At 41.0% G+C, this 22,614-nt stretch overlaps 1 protein-coding gene across 1 annotated transcript; it reads right to left on the bottom strand.

Moving 5' to 3' along the window:
- Positions 1 to 13,925: 13,925 nt before the first annotated feature.
- rgs8 (regulator of G protein signaling 8) lies at positions 13,926 to 20,848 on the bottom strand. Its single transcript, XM_071900761.1, has 4 exons — positions 20,748 to 20,848; positions 20,017 to 20,078; positions 15,190 to 15,356; positions 13,926 to 14,120 (listed from the first exon to the last, which is right to left on the bottom strand). The coding sequence occupies exons 1-4, from the start codon at positions 20,846 to 20,848 to the stop codon at positions 13,926 to 13,928; spliced, it is 525 nt and encodes a 174-aa protein (XP_071756862.1).
- Between the last annotated feature and the right edge of the window lie 1,766 nt (positions 20,849 to 22,614).

The following is a 22,614-nucleotide window of genomic DNA, read 5'->3' on the forward strand; positions in this document are numbered from 1 at the left end:
AAAAGCTGCTGATATTCTACAGTGTGTCCTTTTGGAGCGCCCCTGAAATCACTCCAAAACAAATCTTTTAGGCTGTTTTGGCTCCAGCCTCTTCCCACAAAACACATTATTCACACATGAAAAACATAATAACATACATCTCCATCCAGTCTGTGTGTGTGTATGTGTGTGTTCAGCGTGCACATGGGCTCACATGTGTGCATAGTATAACCGAATGACTGTCAACAAACCAATACACCAACAACATCCTGCGTTGTAAAACCCCTTGATGACGGGCCCCTTTGTCTACAGTTCATGATCCGGCTTTGGACACACAAAGAGGAGATAATTGGAGAAATAAGCAGGGCGATAAAGCGGCTCTCAGGTGGTAAACACAATTACACTCCACCTCTTTATCGGCCTGATAAAGGCATTCGTTCCGGGGAATGATTCAGGGAAGGAAGCGCAGAATTCACTGTGCTTCATTATATTAACCAGATTGGATGCGCGGCCACTTACTAGAGATAATAAAGTCAGAGCGTGACTGCTTCCCATATGGCCAACTGCAGGTGAACTGCTCTGCTGCAACGGTTGCTTATCTGTTGCTTATTATGAGTTGTTAGTCATAGCACTCATATTAAAGGGGCATTACTGTAAGTAGTCTATGACTTTTACTGACCTTGGTGGCCTGTAGTTGACATAAAAACAAATCAGATTTTCAAAATAGAGAGGAGTAAGCTAGCTTATTAGAACAGAAACATCTAGTGAAGAGGTGATATATCACCATGCAAATTACTGGAATAATAACACTGCTTTATACTTTCTACTGTCTTTTTTTTTTTATTGTACTGTATTGTACACATTAGGTTACGTAAGTCTACAGCTGTGGGCATTTCAAGGTACTGTGGTGCAAGTCCAGTTTGCTAAGTTCAGCATAGCCCTACAGGACTGTGATAGATCCAATCAGCAGTCTTAATGACAGCTGAACACTCCCCTCACATGAATGTTAAAGTTTGATTTTAAATTTCAGTGGTTTCATTCAGTCAATTCCTAAGTGATTTCACAGTAATAATAATAATAATCTTTATTTGTATAGCGCTTTTCAAAACAAAGTTACAAAGTGCTTTACAAAACATGATAAAAGAGTACAACATACTCAGGAGTCCAACATTGTCATAAATAAGATAAAAATAAATAAAACATGAAGCATAGACACCAAATAAAACAAAGTTTATAATAAAAGTAATAAAATAAAAGTGATAAAAATAAATGAAAAACAGACAGAAATACTGTAAATACTATGAAAAAGCCTTCCTGTAAAAGTGGGTTTTAAGTGATTTAAAAGAATGCAATGACTTTGCTAGCCTAAGATCCCCAGGGAGGGAGTTCCACAGCTGCGGGGCTCTAACAGCAAATGCCCGATCTCCTTTTGTGACAAGGCGGGTTTTTGGAACATTCAGGAAGGTCAAACCTGAGGAACGCAGGCAGCGGCTAGGCTCATATGGAGCTAATAAATCTAAAATGTAAGTAGGAGCAAGGCCATGTAGGGCTTTAAACGTAATCAGTAAAATCTTAAAATCACATCTATACCTAACAGGTAACCAGTGAAGAGAGGCGAGGATGGGTGTGATATGGTCTTGTCTCTTGGAATTTGTTAAAAGTCTGGCTGCTGCATTTTGTACGAGCTGGAGACGGGAGATGGCCTTTAGGCTGAGCCCTGAATACAGGGAATTACAATAATCCAGTCGCGATGAAATGAATGCATGGATGACTTTTTCAAGGTCCGTTTGAGACAGGAAAGTTCTAATTTTTGCAATGTTTCTAAGTTGGAGAAAGCATGATTGAACTACCTTAGTGATTTGTTTGTCAAAGCAGAGCTCGGAGTCAAAGATTACTCCCAAATTGCGGGCGGACTGTTTAACATTGGAGGATAAGCTCCCTAGGTTCTTTTGCCAGTCACAAATCGAGTTAGGAGAGCCAAATAGAATGACCTCAGATTTGGACTCATTAAGTCGGAGGAAGTTTTGTGACATCCAGCACTTGATATCCGAGAGACAAGCCATAACATGTGAGAGGTTATCAGTTGCACCGCTTTTAAGCGGGACATATAGCTGGGTGTCGTCCGCATAGCAGTGGAAATTAATATTATTCTTGCGGAAGATCTGTCCCAAGGGAAGCATATAAATAGAAAATAATAAAGGACCAAGAATTGAACCTTGGGGAACACCACATGAGAGGGGGGCTGGGGATGAGGAGACTTCTCCCATTACAACAGAGAAGGACCTGTCAGAGAGGTAGGAGCGAAGCCAGGCAAGAGAAGTGTCCTTAATGCCAACACAGTTTTCCAGGCGTTTTATCAGGATACCATGGTCGACTGTATCAAATGCAGAGCTCAGGTCAAGCAGGATTAAAATTGAACAGGCCCCAGAATCAGCTGCGAGCAATAAGTCATTTGAGACCTTAATAAGAGCTGTTTCTGTGCTATGCTGGGCACGGAATCCTGATTGAAATTGCTCAAAGATGTTACTGTTATTCATAAATGAAATTAATTGTGAGGCAACAGCCTTTTCTAAAATTTTTGATAAAAAAGGTAAGTTCGAAATTGGTCTAAAATTATTAAAAATGAGAGGGTCAAGTGTAGGTTTCTTCAGGAGAGGTCGAACTATTGCATGTTTAAAACTGGAGGGGAATGAGCCAGTAGACAATGAGCAGTTAGTAATTGAAAGAATATGTGGGCCAATTGTCTGAAACACCTCCTTGAGAAACCTAGTGGGGATGATATCTAATTGACAAGTAGATGAATTTAATTGAGAGATTATCTCCTCTAAGTCCAGCATAGAAATTTGTTTAAAGTGAGTCATATTGGCAGAGGGTTCAGTACAACAACCTAACAAATCACATTGATCAAGGAATGTCAGTTCAGTCAGTTCAATTGAAATTGATGAACAAAGATGGATTGTTCATAATACTCAGTAGGGGACTGTAGAAAAAAAATCTGTAACGGCTATACTGTATGTCAAGAAATCTTTCTGTTGGGGTCATGTATGGGTCATCCCATAATTCAATCTGAGCTCCCTTGCGCTGGCCGCTGTAGCTCAGAGCAACACATTATATACACTATGACACAGACAATCCCAAATGCTTTTTTCTTGACTGTGGCCACAGCTTTGGTGAGAAGCGGCCATTGCTTTGGTGTTTTGCACTCAGTGTAGGCACTGGCCCAACACACTGTAATAATAAAGACACTCAATGTAGACTGCAGCTTCTTATATTTCTTCTACCTTCTTATATTTATTCCAAACAAACCGCTGTTGTTAGGTAGGATTTTCTTTTCTGTTTATTTCATGGGTTGTCGATTCCATAGTGGCACAAATGGCACAAAATCAATTTATTGAAGAAATTTTTTTTTGACCATGCCGTTCTTATGTTATGTCTTTATTAGACATAGGCGCTCACTTCTGGAACACTGACAGACTGAGGCATTAAAATGACTTACTTTGCGCTGCTGCCTGTTAAATCTCTGATATCATCTGCTTTTCTCTTTGACATCTTGCTAATTATTAAGCTTATAATTATCAGCTACCTTATATTATACTGTGCTTTGTTTATGCTCCCAGCACTTTTCCATAGAAGTGACTCCCTTGGGTTGAATCACTATTGTATGGTTTCAGTTGGTGATATAGAGTAGCAAACCAGACTTTCATTTATATGAAAAAGTTGTGGATTATTACTTTAAAGTAATCTTGAAATAAAGCGCTATTATAATTATAAGCTCATAAGCGATTAACAGAAATTGAGCGTTATTGTCAATCAAATACTGTGAATCTAGCAGTGGGAAAGGGGACAAATTATCCTTGAGACAGTTCTGTCCAGACCTAGGGATAACCTTGGACTAATAGTAGCTACTCATTTGTAGCTAATGATAAATGCATACTGATATTAAATTTGTCTACTTGGACATCTAATGGCATCTGTGATACACAAACATTCAGCAAGTACTCTGTGTACCGAGACCTGGCAGGGCTGATTAGGTTGAGTCGGCTAATGTGTGGTAGTGTATGGCTCAGACAGAGGGAAAAGACAAGTACCTGAGGCTTACCTAACCTGTCCACAATCACAGTACTCAGAGAGATTTAATTGTACCTTCTATTATCAGGTAATAAAAAGGCTTGCAGAGGCCTGAGAGGCCTGGGGGGGAACCCAGCCGCCCACTCACCTGCTAATACGCTCAAACACTCATTTCTGTGATGTCAGCACACATTCACGCATCCATCAATCCACATGACAAAGGGCAGCGGAAAGCAGAGAATAAAAGACTGAAAGAAAAAGAACTGAAGTTCCGTTGTATAATGCGTGCGAGGAAAGAAAAAGGTTTCCGGAAGCTGGGGAATCACTGTCCTTGGGTCTGGCTGAAGTAAGAAACACACACACACCCACCCACCCACACATACACACACACAGAAAAGTGTCGCAACACTAGAAACCACTGATGATGATGCAAATGATGCCCTATATAATGGCTGACAGGTAGGCCTTGTCACACTATACATAAAGACTTTTCTTCTTCGCAGTATGTAAAATGACACTGGGTTTACAATAAGAAATATGCAATCATATGCATATTTTCCTGCTTTTGTACAATTCTCCAGCTTTTCAAGATCCAGAAATGATCAAATAAATTGTATTTACATTTTCAGACCTGCATATGAACCGTGTTTATCACACCAGACAGGAACGTATTTAAAAGAGAGCTGTGACTGGGTCATGAGTGAATTTCCTAATCGCTTTCTGGCCAGCGTTACGAAAACACAGAGATATAACTCGAGTGAGATGAAGAGGTGAGATTCTGATTTAAAGTTTGACTTCCAAGAAATCATGCGTCTGCAGTGGCGAATCTGAATCCTTATCTGAGATCTGAGCCACAGAGACCCGCTTTGTGCGATCCACTATCCCTCCGGACGCGAGCGCCGGCAGACCAGACAGACCACACACACAAAGCGATGCTAACTGCTGCCTTGCTTGAACAAACGGGCGCTATTCTGAATCGACTGTCACGCATATTACTTCCTATCTGAGGTATTTCCCCCACAGCGTCTCCTGGGGATCGTATTCTGTAAGACCTTTAAAGAAACGCTTATTTGTAATAAACTCCCTGTCGAATGAACTGTGACAAGCTCTCAGAACTGGTTTACTGGTTGAGTATGTTTTTCGGTTGTACTGCACTCCTCTAGGAATCATGTCCTTACTGAGTAGTTTATGTAGCTCATCTTAAAGCCCCTATGTGTAGAATATTGGCTTCAATATATCATTCTCAAATTAATTTTGACAGCATAGCATAATGGCTGTAGAAAACTGAGACTTTGCTTTCTGTGTTTACAGTCCCACAGTGCCTAGCTAGGTGTGCAGCATCAACTGTTGCTGTAGTTGAAGTTACTACAGTGCTGAAATAATCAGGATAACCGCATCATTCACCAATGTATTGTCAAGAAGAATACATCCACTCTATTATACAGCTACGCTCCGGTAGGTTAGCTAGTAGCCTGTTAGCCAAAATATGTTGGTAGCATTGCCCAAAACTTAATAAATCCCACACCTTTTATGCAAAACTAATCGTACTTACAACGTTGCAAGTATAATATTTTTTTGTCATGCATAGATTAGCGTGACAACACACCCACTGCAAGACTGTAACAATGCATGAGCAGGCATCACTCGATCCCAGGTGAGAGCGCTATGTCGTAATTGCCCAAACTTAATATATTCCACACCTGTTGTGCAAAACTGCTTTGCTAGCTAGTCGTAACTGAAATATTTCCTGACAAAAAAATAGTCAGCAAATATTTCAGTTACAACTACCTAGCTAGCTAGCGAGTCGTCATTGCGACAGTGATGTAAAACACTACCGCTAAGGGACTCAAGGGGTCGCCTAAGCCATCAAATTTCTAATTCTACTGGTAGCAGCTTTAACATAAGGGAGTGTTTTATTGCATAATGAACAATATAACTTGCATTAACGTAATGCTTCATAGTTCTTACTTTGTTAATAACTGAATTAATCGAGTTAAATTAATGGCTTGTTAAAAAAAGATTACATTTAATAACATCAGAAACAAGTAAACCAAATATTTTCAGCAATCAATTAACCAGTTTGCTGTTTGCTCTGAATTTCTTCCTAATGTCCCTGAGAAACCTGAACACAATTTTATCTTGAATGTTTCATGATAGAATATTGAACAACAGCAGAAGAAATGCACCGGCGAGGAATCCTGATAAACCAGAAGTGACATTTACCTGTACGAGTGAGTTTCAAATAAAAGGTCATATCTCACCTCTGGGACAGAATCAAGGCTGAGGCCAGTTTAGGACAGCCACGTCTCTGGGCCTTGCTTTACCTCAGCCTGCACAAGGCACCTACAATACTATCCGCATCATTTGCATTTGGACTAAGCCCTTTTACCTTACACTACCTGAAATTGGAAGACCTTTTGATGAAGCTCCATGAAGACCTTTCAGAGCCCAGTTCCATTCCGGCTCAGCTGTGATAGAGAGAAAGCTCATCTTCAGCTCAGCGTGCAACTTTCACAATGAAGAAGAGATGAAGGGATTGAGGCGATGGATTCAGCCTGTCCTCAGAGGATGCTGCTATGCCGCCCTCCTTGAGATATTGTCGCCAAAGAGATAATGACAAATCAGATCAGGTCCTGGATACTTTACTCTCACCCCACACTAGAGCAGCCTGGGACAATGAGACCACCGGCAGGTGTTAACAGTAGATTATTTGACAGTAAATTAGACCCTGCTGGCAACCTATTATTCGGCCATCAGTTCCTCCTAGGTCAAGAGCTTCAATTAGCATAATAAGTAGGGCAAGGAGTGAAGGAAAGCTGCACCAAATGATCAGATACAGTAAGCAATTTAAGAACCAGGATTATAATGTAGTACCCTTGTGCATTTACAATACCTGCACCAGCAGGGACAATCTGTGTGAGGGAAGTAAATGAGCAATCCGCCAAGCAAATAAGGTGCCCTTGAGCAAGGCACTCAAGATGTGCACTGCTCCAGTGGAGCCACATTAGAAAACTGGTTGAACAGTGCAGACCCTAATGCCTCAACTACACAGCATGTGTAACGTTTGTGTATCTGAACTTGTTGTGGCCCAGTTGTGTGAACACAATTATCTAGTTTTGCTTATTTTTCCAGAAACAAGTCAAGTTGTACCATTAGTATACCATATTATATTATGTCCCTTTCTTTGAGAGTGTAGGCGTACTGTAGCCAAAAAGGAGGCTTCTCAGCGGCTATCCATAGATAACTTTATGTATCCTCTATTTTGTTAACTGACATGGTGATGAATGACTAGTTGCAACTAGTCATTAGATCCGGCAGCGTGCTGCGTGTGCGGCCGGCAGCAGCAGCTGCAGTGAAGGAAATGGCTGCGTATCTGACCTGACCCTTCCTACACAAACGGACGGAATAAAAACGCATCCGGTGTAGCCGACTGGAAGCTCTGGATATGATCGGAGTAATCAGAGTCAGAATCGGAGTCAAAAATAGGATTGATGATTATTGATTATTGATTATTGATTATTGATTATTGCGCAGTAAATACAACTACATGATAAATATGGACATGCTTTCCTGCAGTCTTGTTGTGAATAGCCAAAGATGGGATGAAGATATGGTAAAATGAATCATATTTGAGAAACATTCCTGTAACTGGTGTTTGTGTCTGTTTGTGTATGTGTACGAGAAAAAAGCAGAAAATTAAATACAAAAAAACAACATTTCAGTCTCAGGTCAATGCCACAGGAAGTGTCTGTAATGTTTCCTGGCATCGCATCTCCTCCTCTGTTTGTTTGTTTATTTCTGAAGGTCCCTCCGAGCGGTGACTCAGTAGCGGGAAGGAACAGCTGAAAGCCCGGTTAAGTGAATGAATGAAAACATTACTGTGAGATTCTTTCCATTGGATCTGGCTTAAATAAGACTTGAATGTTTCAAATATGAAACCAAACAAAAAGGGACGAATGATTGATTTAGCTTCTCTTGATAGTGACGTTTCTATTTGTTGAGTTTGTTGATGAGTATTATCAAGTAGTGTATATGTTAATATTATACCTAAAAATAATCTGCCTCCCTACCCTAAAAGTATCAAACAGGCTGATAAGCCTCCTTGATTACTGAGTGGCATCAGTCTTATGTAAGACTATACAGGCTACTGTGAAGACGCTTCATTTGGTGTGATTATTCTGTGTGTATGTATTCCAACATCACACTTTAAAAATACTTCAAAGTGCAGGGATTTGTGCTTGAAAAAAAGTCATGTTTTTTCATGTGAACCCCTCAACATTTGTCAAGTGGACCCATTTGGTCTCTGGGGGAGTGTGTCTGGCAGTGTGGATGCAAGAGCCTCAGGTTGCTCATCTGTCTGATGGTCCTCCGGGGAGGAGAGGAACAGCCTGCCTTGGGCCCGGCCAGCTGCTCGCTGTGGCTGTTAAACAATAACCACTGGAGTGTGTCCCCCCTGGGCAACACAATGTACCATATCCTTTTTAGCAAATTTTGTGCTTAGTGTACACAGCTGGTATAAAAGAACTATTGTATACTATTGTATAATAGAACTATTTTATGAAACTACAGTAGTTAAGCAAAATAGAATATTATCTATCTACATAAAATTGACCAATCCAGCCAAAGTTGCATTTTTCTGTGCTTTTTCTGTGCTGCCTCACCTTGGCCTCACATTTGTTGACTTTTTTTGTTGCTTCTGTTACTACAGTATGTGCCCTGTGTGTGAATGTTGGTGTGTACATAACTAGCAACATAATAATAGTCACTTCTCACTATTTCTGATTTTGAAATACACTTTTCAGTATTTTAAATTATTTAAGAATATGTTGGGAGACCTAATGATGCCACACTCCATTGTCAATGCATTAGTTCTGACTTAATTAGTGTTGATGTGTTTGCGTGTGCATTGATGTGTATGTGTTTGCACGTGTGCGCACGTGCGTGCCTGTGCTTGCACGTGCCTGCTTTTTTGTATAAACATTCTTGAAGCTCTTTAAAGTTTGACTCTCACAGTATGGAGATTCTAATATAATTCAGTGGATTAAAACAAAGCATTGAAAGAGAGTGCATGTGTGTGTGTTTGTGTGTGAAGTGATTGTAATGGGAGAGGAATGGGGGCTATTGAACTGTGCTAAAACAGAATAAAATACAACTTGAGCTTCACTAAGAGGCCAATTCATTGATCACTGCGCCCCTTGTGAGGCTCACTCCAACAAAACCATTACCCGCAGTTAAATGCCTGCTAGAGGTAGGTGGTCCTTTACCAGTCGAGCTCAGACTGGGGAAGTCACTGATTAACTTGACACTGAATGGCTTTGTTTATCTCCCGTACCCCAGTGGGAGGCTTGCGAAATGCCGGGTTCGAGCGGCAACAGGGCTGATATTTGACTCTCTCGTCAACACCGCGCAGACACAGTATGAATGTCCCCGCTGCCTTGGAGATCATAACAAACAATAAGCAGTGTCAATATCTGGGAGCGGCAGGTACTGTTATTCTCAGAGACTGTTGTTTGTGACTGCAAATAAGGAGCGATGCGTGCCACGTTCCGCTCCCCGTGGGAATCGGGTTCGATACGGACTAGGAGGGGAGAGAGAGAGAGATACGTAGAGGTGTTATGTTGAAATGATGTTAATATGCAAATGCTGATGCTTGGTGCAATAGTTTTCTACACGTTTGTGCCAGTAAAGCATGTTGAATTGGGCTGAATTGCATTGAAATGAATGAATTGTGTTGGACTGCACTGATTTTAACTGAATTGTGAGATATACTGTATATAGAGGCTGTAAGTGGAAGGTGTCATTTTGCGTCATTTTCTGTGCCATATTTGCATCTTTGACATTTGGTGTGTAGTCCAAAAAATATTATGGGCTTATGGAAAATGGAAAAAGATATCCATGAGATATGCTACATTTTGTTCCAGAGGTTAAAATAGATCCACCCGCATCACCTTTGTGAATTGCAATTTTTGCTAATGAAATGCTAATCATCGGGAGAAAGCGACTAGCACTGATGTATTGCTTCCTTTACCATCTACACACTCCTCACTGTGTTGTACATTCAAATTACTAACATTTTCATTTCATTGCACTGAATTGTTATTATAGCTGTTATTGCTCATAATGTTTAGCTAATCACGTCAAACCACCAGATGCTAACGACTGTTGCAGTCCCCTTTCCCGAACGATTAGCATTTCGCTAGCAACAATCGATATAAAAAGTAACCGAAGGACAAAAAGTCATAAACGTGATGTTAGCTGAAGTATTTTATTCCATGGAACAAAATGTAGTATAGCTTGTAAGCCTTGTGTGGCACAGAATTTACTTTTTTTGGCATTTCTTGCAAATGCTCCATAGGGATTCTGGACTATACATCAAATGGCCGAAATGCCATTTACAGCCTACAAGGGTGTAAGAGAGAAGAAAAGAGTTTATGTCAAGATTTTCTGCTGTGGTGGCCCATTAAATGCATTTATTTTAAATTCAGGGCGTCGTTGTAACACAGAGACAATCCCGTGTTTGTTTTTATCCCTCTGCTGCTGTTGTTGTTTGTCTCTGAGCCGAAAAGGACGAGAAATCAACCGTCTTTCCCCATCCTCCACCTGATCCATAGTCACAGCAGCAGTGCACCATGGGTATTGTGTTTACTATTGATTAAAGGTATCAGAGAGCAGAGAGATAGGGAGGGAGGGAGAGAAGGGTGAAAGAGAGAGAGAGAGACAGAGGGATAGAGTGATAAGGAGCGGTAGAGCAATGCTGACACTAATTCCACCCCATTGCTGATGACACGTAAAAACCTTGTAACTCCAAATTTGTTGATTTTCATTCTATCACCTTCAGCTGATTACATGGTCCTCTATGGGTTGAGAAAGCTCTACCACCCTTGGTGCTTATGAAACCCTTTCAAAAGCCATTGGATAAAACTACTTCTGAAAACTGACATTTTGGAGATACAAGGTTTTCACTGTCTATGCTAGACAGATTCAACAGATTCAGCTTGTGTAATCCCTTATTTGTAAAGTAGTGCATGTGTCAGTAACCCATTTAGTTTACCAAAGAGCATTGGCAGTGTAGCACACCGAGGCAGCCTCAGCATTGATAACCTCCATCCGCTTTAACAGGGACACAACACCTACATAAGTGTTACGCTCGCTCTCTACTTTCACATTATATTACGCCAAATGACACTTTCATAACCGCGGAGAAGTAACACCTTTCCTTTCATCATCAGCCCAGGCTAGTCGGCGGCTGGAGTAGTAATCACCACCACAGCGAAATCTGTCTGTCGGCCGCATCCGGTGTCTACTGGCCCAGATAGGGCGAGTGTTGTGTCTGCCGAGCACGACGCTGTCCCACATTCACCCCGCGCTCTTCATTCCCTCAGTGACTAACACATCGACAACAACAAGGAAGTTAATGGATGTGCCGCGGTGGGCGACACCATCCCACCGGTGCCCCACATACTAGAAAGGGCACGGGTCCCGCGTGAGTGGCGCCGCTGCCGGGGGCGGGTGAAGGAAGAGTGCCGTGCATGTTTGACAGCTGCTCTGTTTTTAGTTTTTCCTTGTGTGTGTTTTTTTTAAGTAAGCAAAGATGTAGAGCAGGGCTCCTCCGCGGGGTTAAATGCACTTTCCGTGACTCATTTTATCGCTTATAAACCCAGCTGCGACGTCAAGGTGGAATCAAATTTAGATGTAAAGTTTTGGATGTAAAGCGAATTTTGGTGTTGTTGGAAGAGTGAAAAACTAACTTCATACCTACTACAGGGTTCATACACAGGTCTTGGAAGTCTGGAAATGTATGGAAAAAGATTTGGGTATTTTCCAAATTGAAAAGTTTGGAAATCGCACAAAAAAGTTATGGAAAAATATTGTTATAATGTCCAGATGTACATGTAACTACACATTTTCTGTTGTTTAGACCCCTGTCATCTCAAATATTCTGGTATTTGTCACTGTGAAGAATAACCTTCATCATCCATGGAGTGATATATGTTAATGGGGACAAGACGACTCTATGTAACTTGTATTGATCTTCAAATCAAATCAAGAAAATACGGTCTGGAAAAAATATGGAATTTTGAAACTGAAACCCTGTTTTTAGAGTATAGAAGATTGATTGAAGAGAGGTTGGCTACCTGCCAAAGTGGCTAATGGATAACAGACTTCACAACCAAAAAAAAAAAAAAAAAAATCATTATTTTCATGAATTCACTCATTCAAATGTATCCCAAAAATGTATTTTTAAATGTGAGGAATCGTCAGAGATTCTGGACTGGGCTTTGCTGTATTAGGATTTCTTTGATTATAAAACTGCCTTGGAAACAGGGTCAACCCCTCTGTCTGATCAGTGGATAGATGCGTTATCATAGCTATAATACCTTATGAAAAAACAAGCCTCGCAGAGCACAAGATCAAGATGCAGTTTTCATTTTTAATCTCAAAATCTATGGGGAAAGTTACATTCATGTGGAACACAGTAACAAACCATCAACGGTGATGTGCTATTCAGCCAGTTTTGTTCTAGTTCATACAGTTTGGCCTACACACATGCACTAAACAAAACATCTGTCTGGCTGAAAGTTCCCCTAAAATGCTCCAAAATAGTTTTAATCATCTTATTTAAAGGAGCACAAACGTTAAAGGAGTACATTTTACTGCACAGGTACATTTACTTATATCATGAACAAATTCTATAGGCTTCACTTTTTTTGCAGTCGTTTTCATAACATATATACAATTCCGCTCGCCAAATCAGAACATCTCTAAAACAGTTGTTGTGACATTCGGAGAATTGCATCATGCTGGAAATTGGCACAAGACGTTTTTCTAGTCGAAACAGGTTATATGGGGGATGGAGGGCGTGCTGTGTTTCTGGGTGAGGGTCCGTCCACTTTTCATTCACCACTAGCAGGACTGGGAAGCTCATATTCAACATGTAATGTCAAAATGATTACTAATTACCAGCCAAAATTCACAATCGGCATCGTAATCCGCTGAAATTTCCGACTCGGTAGGCTAACAGGATTCCTTTTCAGGCACTGTTAGATTATTTTGCCTGCAAAGTTCAGCGGTTAAATATGCAGTTAAATAGATTATTTTCTCTCATTTCAAATAGCTGTATTATTACTATCATCTGCACTTAATGACTAGCCGTTTTGTCACGCTTTGTAAAATGATTTAGAACAATGAGTAATCTAATAAAAAAATCAAATTAGTGTTACAGAGCAGTGCACTTAAAGTATTCAACAAGTTGCTTTGAGTACTGCAATACTTACTTTCATTCTCCTGTATCATTTTACAGAGACTCTATACAGCTCCTTTTGGAGCAATATTTTTCTCAGTGTTTCTCATCTTGACGAAAATCTCCACTCCCTGAACTGAGTGAATTGAAAGTAAATGGAACCCAACCCTGCTCTATACTCCACTTTTAATGCCACATAGGCGTATACCTGCAAGAGTGGACACTGCACACACAGGATTGTGTAGCTATATCAAAAAATCTAAGTGCAATCTAGCTTGGCACAGTTTTTCAGAATAAGTGTTCTGTTCTTTGTAAACACAAACTACCACGACAGGTCCAGTGACCCGTATACAACAGTGGCTATTTCACTAAGAACCGAAGACGAGCAGAGGTAAAAACGATTAGCTTATCCTCTTCGAATCTCCTTCTCTGTACAGTGCAGTTAACCAATGCATGCCTTATCTAGAGGGATTGCATGCATGTAGCTGGTGTAGACAAAGGAAACAGTTAAGCGTATCGCCCCACCGTTACAATCCTTAGAAATTCACAGTAAATTCAGAGCTGATGTCAAAGGGTTAATGAATGATATACGGTTCACGTCCAGTTATATGTCCATGACGGTCTGCGTCGGACGGGGTCAAACAGACCTCCTCTGGCTGTGCGCATGCGTCCTGTTGACAATGTCCTGGTACATCTTGGACCTGAGGAATCGGGGGTAGGAGTCTTTCTCCATGAGGCTGTAGACCTTGGCCTGGACCTCGTTGAGGCTGGTTGGGGAGGGATCCTCCAGGCTCTGCTTGGTCCACTCCCTGGTGCGGCAGTCAATATTTACCTGCCAGGACAAGGAGAGCAAATAATGTATATTAAAGGGGAATGCCATTCACTTTATGAATTCATATTACAGTATATTATTCCTACACAGCAACATTGTCAGTGTTAAAATCAACACTATGCCATTGTTTATATCAGTCCACACCCATCAGAGTTAATTTAGCACTTTAGATAGTTATGAACAGCCACTCCAGAGCCACATCAGCTCTATGACTGGACAAACAACTTTCCAATCAACACTTGTCAACTCTAAATAATTGGACTTATTAACACTGGAAAATTTGCTGTGTATGGTCTAGGGCAGTCCCATCAATCCCTGTAAACATGAACAACCCTCTCAACCTCAACCACCACAGACCTAAGCCTTCACCCCATAATGTTACCAAGGTGCATAGACAATTAATGAACTTTTTTTTTTTTTTTTTTAGATTCAAATTATGTTTATTCTACAGTGGTGTTATCATTTCTGATAACACCACACCAATTTCTTTTTATATTTGCATATATTCATGGAGCTGTCCTGTTGTACATCACAGGACTAACATACTGTATATGGCATCTTAAATTGAGTGGCATTTCCCTTTAAAGGTGCTACATGTAGGTTCTTAACAAATTGTTACCACATTAATGTTGAGACATTAGTTTAATTACTGCAAACAAACAAGACCACTGGCAAGAAGATTGGCAGCCTCGACCGGCCTCTACTTTGGCGGCAAATCTGTTGGATTGCTTTACGGCACAAAACAGGAAGAGACCTCTGTTCTTCCAGCACAAACGGAGCTAAAGCTGTCAGAGTTACGGCAATGGCAGATAGTGGACAGTAACGCTAAAAAAAAACAAACGCACCCAGAGCAGCACCAGGGAGGGGAGGGGGAGCACGCAGCAACATCCTCTTTGTGCCAGGAAGCAACAGGGTTTATGGGAAATGTAGTCTTAATTTGGAGAAACACTAGCGCTAACAATACCACTAGTGTGAGATAGAGGCTACTAATCTTCTCCAACATGGTCTCATTTGTTCCTCAAAAGAATCTCTCTCTTTCTTTCTCTCTCTCACACACACACACACACACCTCTCTCGGCGCCTGAACATCAATGAACTCCTTATAGATCTTGCTGGCTTTCGACACAAGCTTGGTCGAGCTCTTGATCTTTTTGTAGTCTTCGCAGGCCATCCAGAACTCGATATTCTCATCGCTGAACTCCGTCTTGAGAAACGTCCGGAAGGCAGCCAGCCCATCTGGGAAGGACAAATGAACCGGGCGGTTAGGGAGGAGTTAAAGCAGCAACAACAGTTCAAAACGGGGTATTGATATCGCAGCATGCCACCTCTTTCTGGGCAGCAGCTGAGGACACCCTCTTCCAGGGATGTGTTTGTCAAGCGCGGAGCAGCTCGATCATGTGATACATGCTATCATTTACTGTTCATCCTATGCTCGTACCGTCCCAATGCGGGTCACCCTCTTGTTCCTGGGAAACAGGAAACAGCTCCCACGATTAGAACACAAACACGCTCCCACCCAGCCCGTTTTTTTTTCTGTCTTCATCAATCAAGATAAGTGATCAATTAATGTGCTCCCCATCAATGATAACACAGTGGGAGGGCATGTTTTTCTATTGGCCCGTGTCACGTTGACATGTTATTTCCAGCCCTCTCTTTTCTGCTGCCTGTGTTTACTTAGAGCTGGGCAGACGAGAGGATAGTCCATCAGTGCATATGCATCAACATTACTCATACGGGCAGATACACACAAACGTAGGTAAGGCATGAGTGTACGGAGAAAAACATGGACACACACGCAGGGTTGCACGTACACAGGCAAGCTTACACACACACACACACACACGCACGCACACTAGACTAGTGTTTTTAAAAATCCTCACATGGTTGCGGTAATACAAGTGAAAAGTAGATGCCACAGGCAAGTTTCTACAGGGCACCCTTGTGTCCGATTGACTTTCCAGGAAGATTAAGTAATGATTTTCTAATTAATGAGACACATTGGAAATTCCGCCATTTATCAGATATTCGGATTTCCCTGTAATGACCCAGAACATTCACATAAATTTAACACAGCTACAACTTTTGTGATACTGAAACAAAATGGGTACACCAAATTAATGTACTGTAGTTTTTTTTTTTGGGAAGTCATTCCGTGCGTTAGCCACTAGCTGTACTTCAAGGTCCCATATTCTCCACTTTCCAGTGTTTTATTTTGTGTCTTGAGGTCCATTCAAAGCTGTGTGTGTGGTGTCATGTACCAAAAACACTCTCAATCCATTTTTACACCTTCATTTTCCAGCATCTCTCTGAGCCTTACCAAGAACAGGCTGTTTCTGTCTCTGTGTCTTTAAGGCTCATTAATATTAACGACCCTCTGTTCTGATTGGCTAACCGTTTCAAGAGTGAAACGTGAGACACCGCGGCCCGGCAGCTACAGGTAGGGAAAACTCTCCGGTAATAAACAATGACAACCGCTCAACCGCTTTGAAAAAAACACTTTGTTAGTCTATTATTTCTTACAAAAATGATAATGAGCAAACCTTTGTGACGCCACAAAGTTACGGAAGTCCAAACGGCTCGTTTAGAGGCTCGCTTTTCTAATATGGATTGTGTGGATTTAGTTGGCGGCCGTGCATTTTGATACTTTTACCATGTTTAGATAGCACATCCAACTCCTTTATAATCAAAGAGGCAAGGGAAATCCTGTTTTACACCATATGGGACCTTTAAAGGAATACACCCAGTTTTCAGGATTTTCAAAACAAATAATTTCAGTAAAATTCACACAAAATATTATATTAAAACAACATCCTGTTTTAAACTACCATGTCTACTTTCCTTGTTTACATAGGAAGTGAATGTGGTGGGTGATGGGAGACTGTGTACAGCTAAAAATCACACACAGTGGATGCATACGTGGCTGCTCACCTGAAATAGTTCCAAAAATAAACCTGGCTTCATCATCTATATTGACTTGATATTTCATTTTTTAAAACCACTAACAGCTTTTTTCTTTTTTTATCACTAAAAGGTCAGTCTTCTTACTTAAGATAATGCTAGCAGCTTACTATCACTCAACATAGTGTATGCTAGCAAGGAGCACCAGAGCCAACGATCTACCGGGGACACATGGATGATTTTGGTGTCTATGTGCTCATCACATCACATCATCTTAAACTGACCAATAGGACAATATCCCCAAAACTTGGTGTATTACTTTAACTTATACAGTTAATCTTTAATTCTTACAAAAAGCCATTTAGCCTTGTATTGTCTCCTGCATTAGTTGATGAAGGTACACTGTGATGTGAAAGTAAAGGGACATAATGGATTGCTGCACAATCATCCTTTCCTTTCTCATTCTTTGCTCTATAGTCTTTTTTTGTTACACTTGTCGCATGTCACTCTGGATAACGGTGTCAGTTAAATTGCAAATTATAAATTGATGTAAACCGTAATACATTTGAAAAGCATTGCTGCTAGTCTACCTCATAGAACTCATGTGTACAAGCATGGCATGTACAGCCTCCCTAGCTCAGAGCCAACAGCACAAATACAATCAGCTTTACAAAGTTACGAATGACAGCAGCATGTGGGCCAGTCTCGATCTGAAATCAAATTAGGGGTATTGTGAATGCAAGAATGGCGTCCATATCCTATCATGAGTACATGCTGTACCGTGTTCCTATTGCTTTGACATTACTTATGTAATGTGTGTGGGTGTCTGTGTGTGTGGGTGTGTGTGTGTGTGTGTTCACCTCTCTAATGCTCGGTCAATTGAAACAGGATACACAGGTGTATCACGATCATTCTTTGTGCCCGGGGGAAGGGTCTATTCTCGGAACTGTACCAAACCTTATGTCTCCCGAGAGCGACGTTAGCTTTTTTTAATGCTTCTGTGTCAAACCGATGTGTTATGTCATAGCCTTGATCTGAACACAACAGATAATGTTCTTGCGAGTACAGGATGTTTACGGCTTCCTTTGGGTCAGGGCTAGTTGTCACTGACCCTATTGTCAGCATAGTGTTTGCTATGGTGGAGTTAATCACTTGGTTGAGGGACTAGGAGATCATATGAAAACGGCGCACCCTGGTTTTGCAACCATCACCGTGCCAACAAGTGCTTAAAGGCCCATACCGGTGTTTTTACATATTTTTTCCCATTACCCACAATTCAAGTATAGGCTGCTTTACATCACTACCGACCGTATTCCAAAGCGTACCATACTTTGTTAGATGTCTGAATGCGTATATTCCTACCTTCCAGGCATCCATTAATTTCCATTAATTTCAGTACAGTACGAAAATCTTGCTTGACATAGGTAAGCCATCACAGTGAACATCGTGCCTGGGTTTATTTTTATTTTATTTTATTATTTAGTTAGTAAGTCTACACGTCTTCTTATGCATTCACATGCTGGAGGAAAGCTCCAACATCCAGGACTTGAAAGTTGGCTGCCAAACAGCATTACATTCACGCCGATTTAGTCGGAAAAACAAACCCAGAAGCCAAACGATAAGCGAATATGGACGTCATGAAAAGGATGATGTGGATTTGGCTCTGTTATGAAGTTATGATAGGTAGTCTGGCTAACTACCGAGTAGGAAATTTGTTTTTTCCCATATATCCGTCTCTGAAGAAAAGAATGTTTAACTTTAAATTCAAACATACATGACGTCTAAACCCAGGCACCAGAGCAGCAGAGAATTTAAATTTAAGCAAACAGGGAAATCAAATATTCAAAAATCTATAAAAGCATGTTATATTTTGGAAAATCGTCAGTCGTAATCTAAGGTATATGTGAATTGTAAATGGGCTAACACATGTGAAAACACTGGTATGGTCCTTTAAGGGGTTGTTGGCTTGTTTGAGATGGTTAGAGACAATGGCCATGACACCAGTGGCAGGCTCAGGCCAGGTTCAAGCAAGCTGTTTTACAACAACCAAAAGTTTAACCGCTTTCCTAACAACCACATATGTAACCATCACGTAAATGTTAAACTTGAAAGACAATTCCAGCATGATTTGAGTTTCATAATAGAAATTGCTTTAACTAAAAAAAAAAAAAATACAGGGCGAGATTCAATTAAGGGGGGCTGTTTGGGGAGGTTTTTCTTCTAAACCAGTTGAATACCTAGCTCTCTTATCAATAACTGATTGCAAATAACACAACAGAAGACAAGAGATGTTAGGCCATTGTCACACAAGAGATTGATGTGCACCATTCAATATGGCCCAGATCATTCCTGTTTACACTGCACAGTCCTAGCAGCTGTAATGAATAGGTAACCAGGTCAGGACAGTTTGGTTTAGTTCAGCTAACTTTGGATCAGCGGTTTCACAATGTCCTATGTAGTACTGAACCAAAACACAAGCATTTTGACAGGCAAACAAATAGTTTTTTTAATAGCAGACAAGTGGTGATTTTAATCAAACAGCAGCCAGAGTCAATGGTCAGTATTTATGTCAATTTGAATTAATAAAATCTCACTAATGGATGTGCTCAGAATTCAATTTTGTCTGTTCTTTGAGTTGAAAAGAGAATGCTTCACACTGCTTGTTTGTACATGTGTGTATGTGTGTGTGCGTGCATGTATGATGTGTGTGTGTGTGTTTGCAAGAGCGGGTGTGTGCCAGTGTGCATGCGGTCCAAGGGGAAGGTCACAGTCAAGTATGTGACTCATTATGCGGTAAGGAGTCCTCACTACCAGACATGAGACCCTTACGTAAGATGGTGGGCTCGGGGCTGTAGAAAAATAGAAACTATTAAAGAAACAAGATGGGAATATTTTACCATTACATTAATGCGGCTTTATTTGTCTCAGCGATGATGGCTGGAGATGGCTTTGGCAGTGCGCTCTGGTATCTCTGATAATGAAAAAAATGGCCACTTACATTTGTGCGAGAGGAGGAGATCAAACGATTCGGACCATCGCACAACCTCATCCGTCGACAGTCTGATGGAGAGAGAGAGCCGAAAGAAAATGTCTAGGTGAGATGCTATCAAAGCACTATGCTTCCATGCATATTTAATGGAAGATGGTATGTATTATTGAAGGGCAACTGAGCTTGATGCGTGCTTTTTGCTGCGCGCCCGCGGCGTTCCTTCCCCTCAAGGCTTGTAATTATCATATCTCCCTCCACTTACAGAGTGATGAAGGAGAGGAGATGGAGGAAGAGCAATAACAACAACCTTCTTTCAAACTGGAAGACTTCATGCACTTTATAAAGCGGTGGAAGCGTGATGACATAGTGCACAATTTAGGAGGTTAACGGGAATACACATGCATTATTATTATTATGTTTTGCAGTTATTTTTATTTTTCCCCAGCCACAATCGTGTCACACTGTGAGGAAAATGTTTCTCTGTTGGTTCAAAAATGTTTCTTAGTTGTAATAGCTGTTAGAGTGCAAAAGCTTTTGCTCACATTATGATAATTGTCTAGATGAGGAAAAAATAGCAGACTAAAATTCTTTCATGTTAACCCCTTAAATTAAACCTTAAAACTCTAAACCCTAAACTCTCCTAATAGCAGTTTGCCCCTGTTTTCAATTTGTGACAAGTAGAAGAAGAAGAAGAAGAAGAAGAAGAAGAGGACAGGATTTGTTTAGCCTGTCAGACTCACTTTAGACACCTGGCTGTAGTTTCATGGGCGGGGGGCAGGAACTCCGAGAAATCACTGTAGGAGTCAGATTTGTTGGACAGGCAGCCTAGTCTGGTCTTCATGGTGCTCGTCCTGCAGGAAAAAAACCACACCCAATACTGTTTTCCTCTCATTGAATTCCACAATATACAGTACTGACATTATTGTGCATGGCTATATCGAAGCACCGCCCAACCATCAACAAGAAATACCTTACATGCTTATAGTGTATGTAGGTGCATGTAGATTTATGCTGTGTTTTCCCTTGCATGCTAACGACCTGGATATTTTTGTGGTTTCCGCACTTGTAGATGGAAAATAGGCTTTACGCAATTTTCTCATTCTTTGAGACGTGGGCTTGTGACAGGAAATTTGCTGGTTCGAAACCCAGGAAGGGCTGGGAAAATGTGGATGGGGACAGTGAATGAGTAACACTCTCCCCTCCCTTAAAAGTCCCATATTCTCCACTTTCCAGTGTTTTATTTTCTGTCTTGAGGTCCATTCAAAGCTGTGTGTGTGGTGTCATGTACCAAAAACACTCTCAATCCATTTTTACACCTTCATTTTCCAGCATCTCTCTGAGCCTTACCAAGAACAGGCTGTTTCTGTCTCTGTGTCTTTAAGGCTCATTAATATTAACGACCCTCTGTTCTGATTGGCTAACCGTTTCAAGAGTGAAACGTGAGACACTGTGGCCCGGCAGCTACAGGTAGGGAAAACTCTCCGGTAATAAACAATGACAACCGCTCAACCGCTTTGAAAAAAACACTTTGTTAGTCTATTATTTCTTACAAAAATGATAATGAGCGAACCTTTGTGACGCCACAAAGTTACGGAAGTCCAAACGGCTCGTTTAGAGGCTCGCTTTTCTAATATGGATTGTGTGGATTTAGTTGGCGGCCGCGCGTTTTGATACTTTCACCATGTTTAGATAGCACATCCAACTGCTTTATAATCATGGTCTTTTACACCATATGGGACCCAACTACTCCAGTAGAGCTGCTCAGTAGCCAACAGTAGAAGGATGGGAAGCTCCCATGTGTCTAAGACCCCCTTTACACTTGGTATTAGCATGCCGTCTTGGGTGATTGGATTGTAATCGGATAGCGCTTAACCACATAAAAATACAGGTGTAAATGCACCCAAGACGCATTAAGTGTAAACCAGAGGTGGTCAGGGAGGCATTGTGACCATAATTATGTTTTCAATCCACATACAATAACTACATAAGCAGAAAGACTTCACCAGTCTTGACCTAGATCCTGCCTCCATACAGCTTTCTGACCGGCTGAAATGAAATGACATGCATCAAGCAGCTGTTGCCTACAGTATGCCACTTGTCTAAGACGGCTTCTTCCTCTCGTTCGAAAAAAGTAAGAAAAAGCACATGCAACAATGCAACTTGACAACTTCAAATGACTCACACCTTTTCAAAACATTGGAAGCGATGTATGCGATTGTGCAACCAGTTCTCAATGTGGACTTGACACAGACAATGGAGACACATGTTAATGCCAGGTGTAAAGGGGGCCTAACTGTGTGAATATGAAGCAAGGCATCACTGGAAAAGAGCAGGCACGCTCGGTTGACTATCCCTGGATGAATAAAGGTTAAAATAATAATAATATTAATGCTAAGTGCTAGTATCCTCCAGTGCTTTCAATAAATGCAATAACCCTTTTACAGCTTAAAAATGCATTTTATCTCATACAGTGAACTATCAGCTCTTCCATCAAGAGCACCGCCGTTTACTTTCAGCATGTTAAAAAGGTGGCTCATTGTATTGTATGTGTATGTGTTTTGGCTTTGTGCGGCCAGACTGGCCTTTGTTGGTGTTTAGCTTATGGAT

The sequence above is a fragment of the Centroberyx gerrardi genome, chromosome 9 (assembly GCF_048128805.1).
Source record: "Centroberyx gerrardi isolate f3 chromosome 9, fCenGer3.hap1.cur.20231027, whole genome shotgun sequence".
NCBI lineage: Eukaryota > Metazoa > Chordata > Actinopteri > Beryciformes > Berycidae > Centroberyx > Centroberyx gerrardi.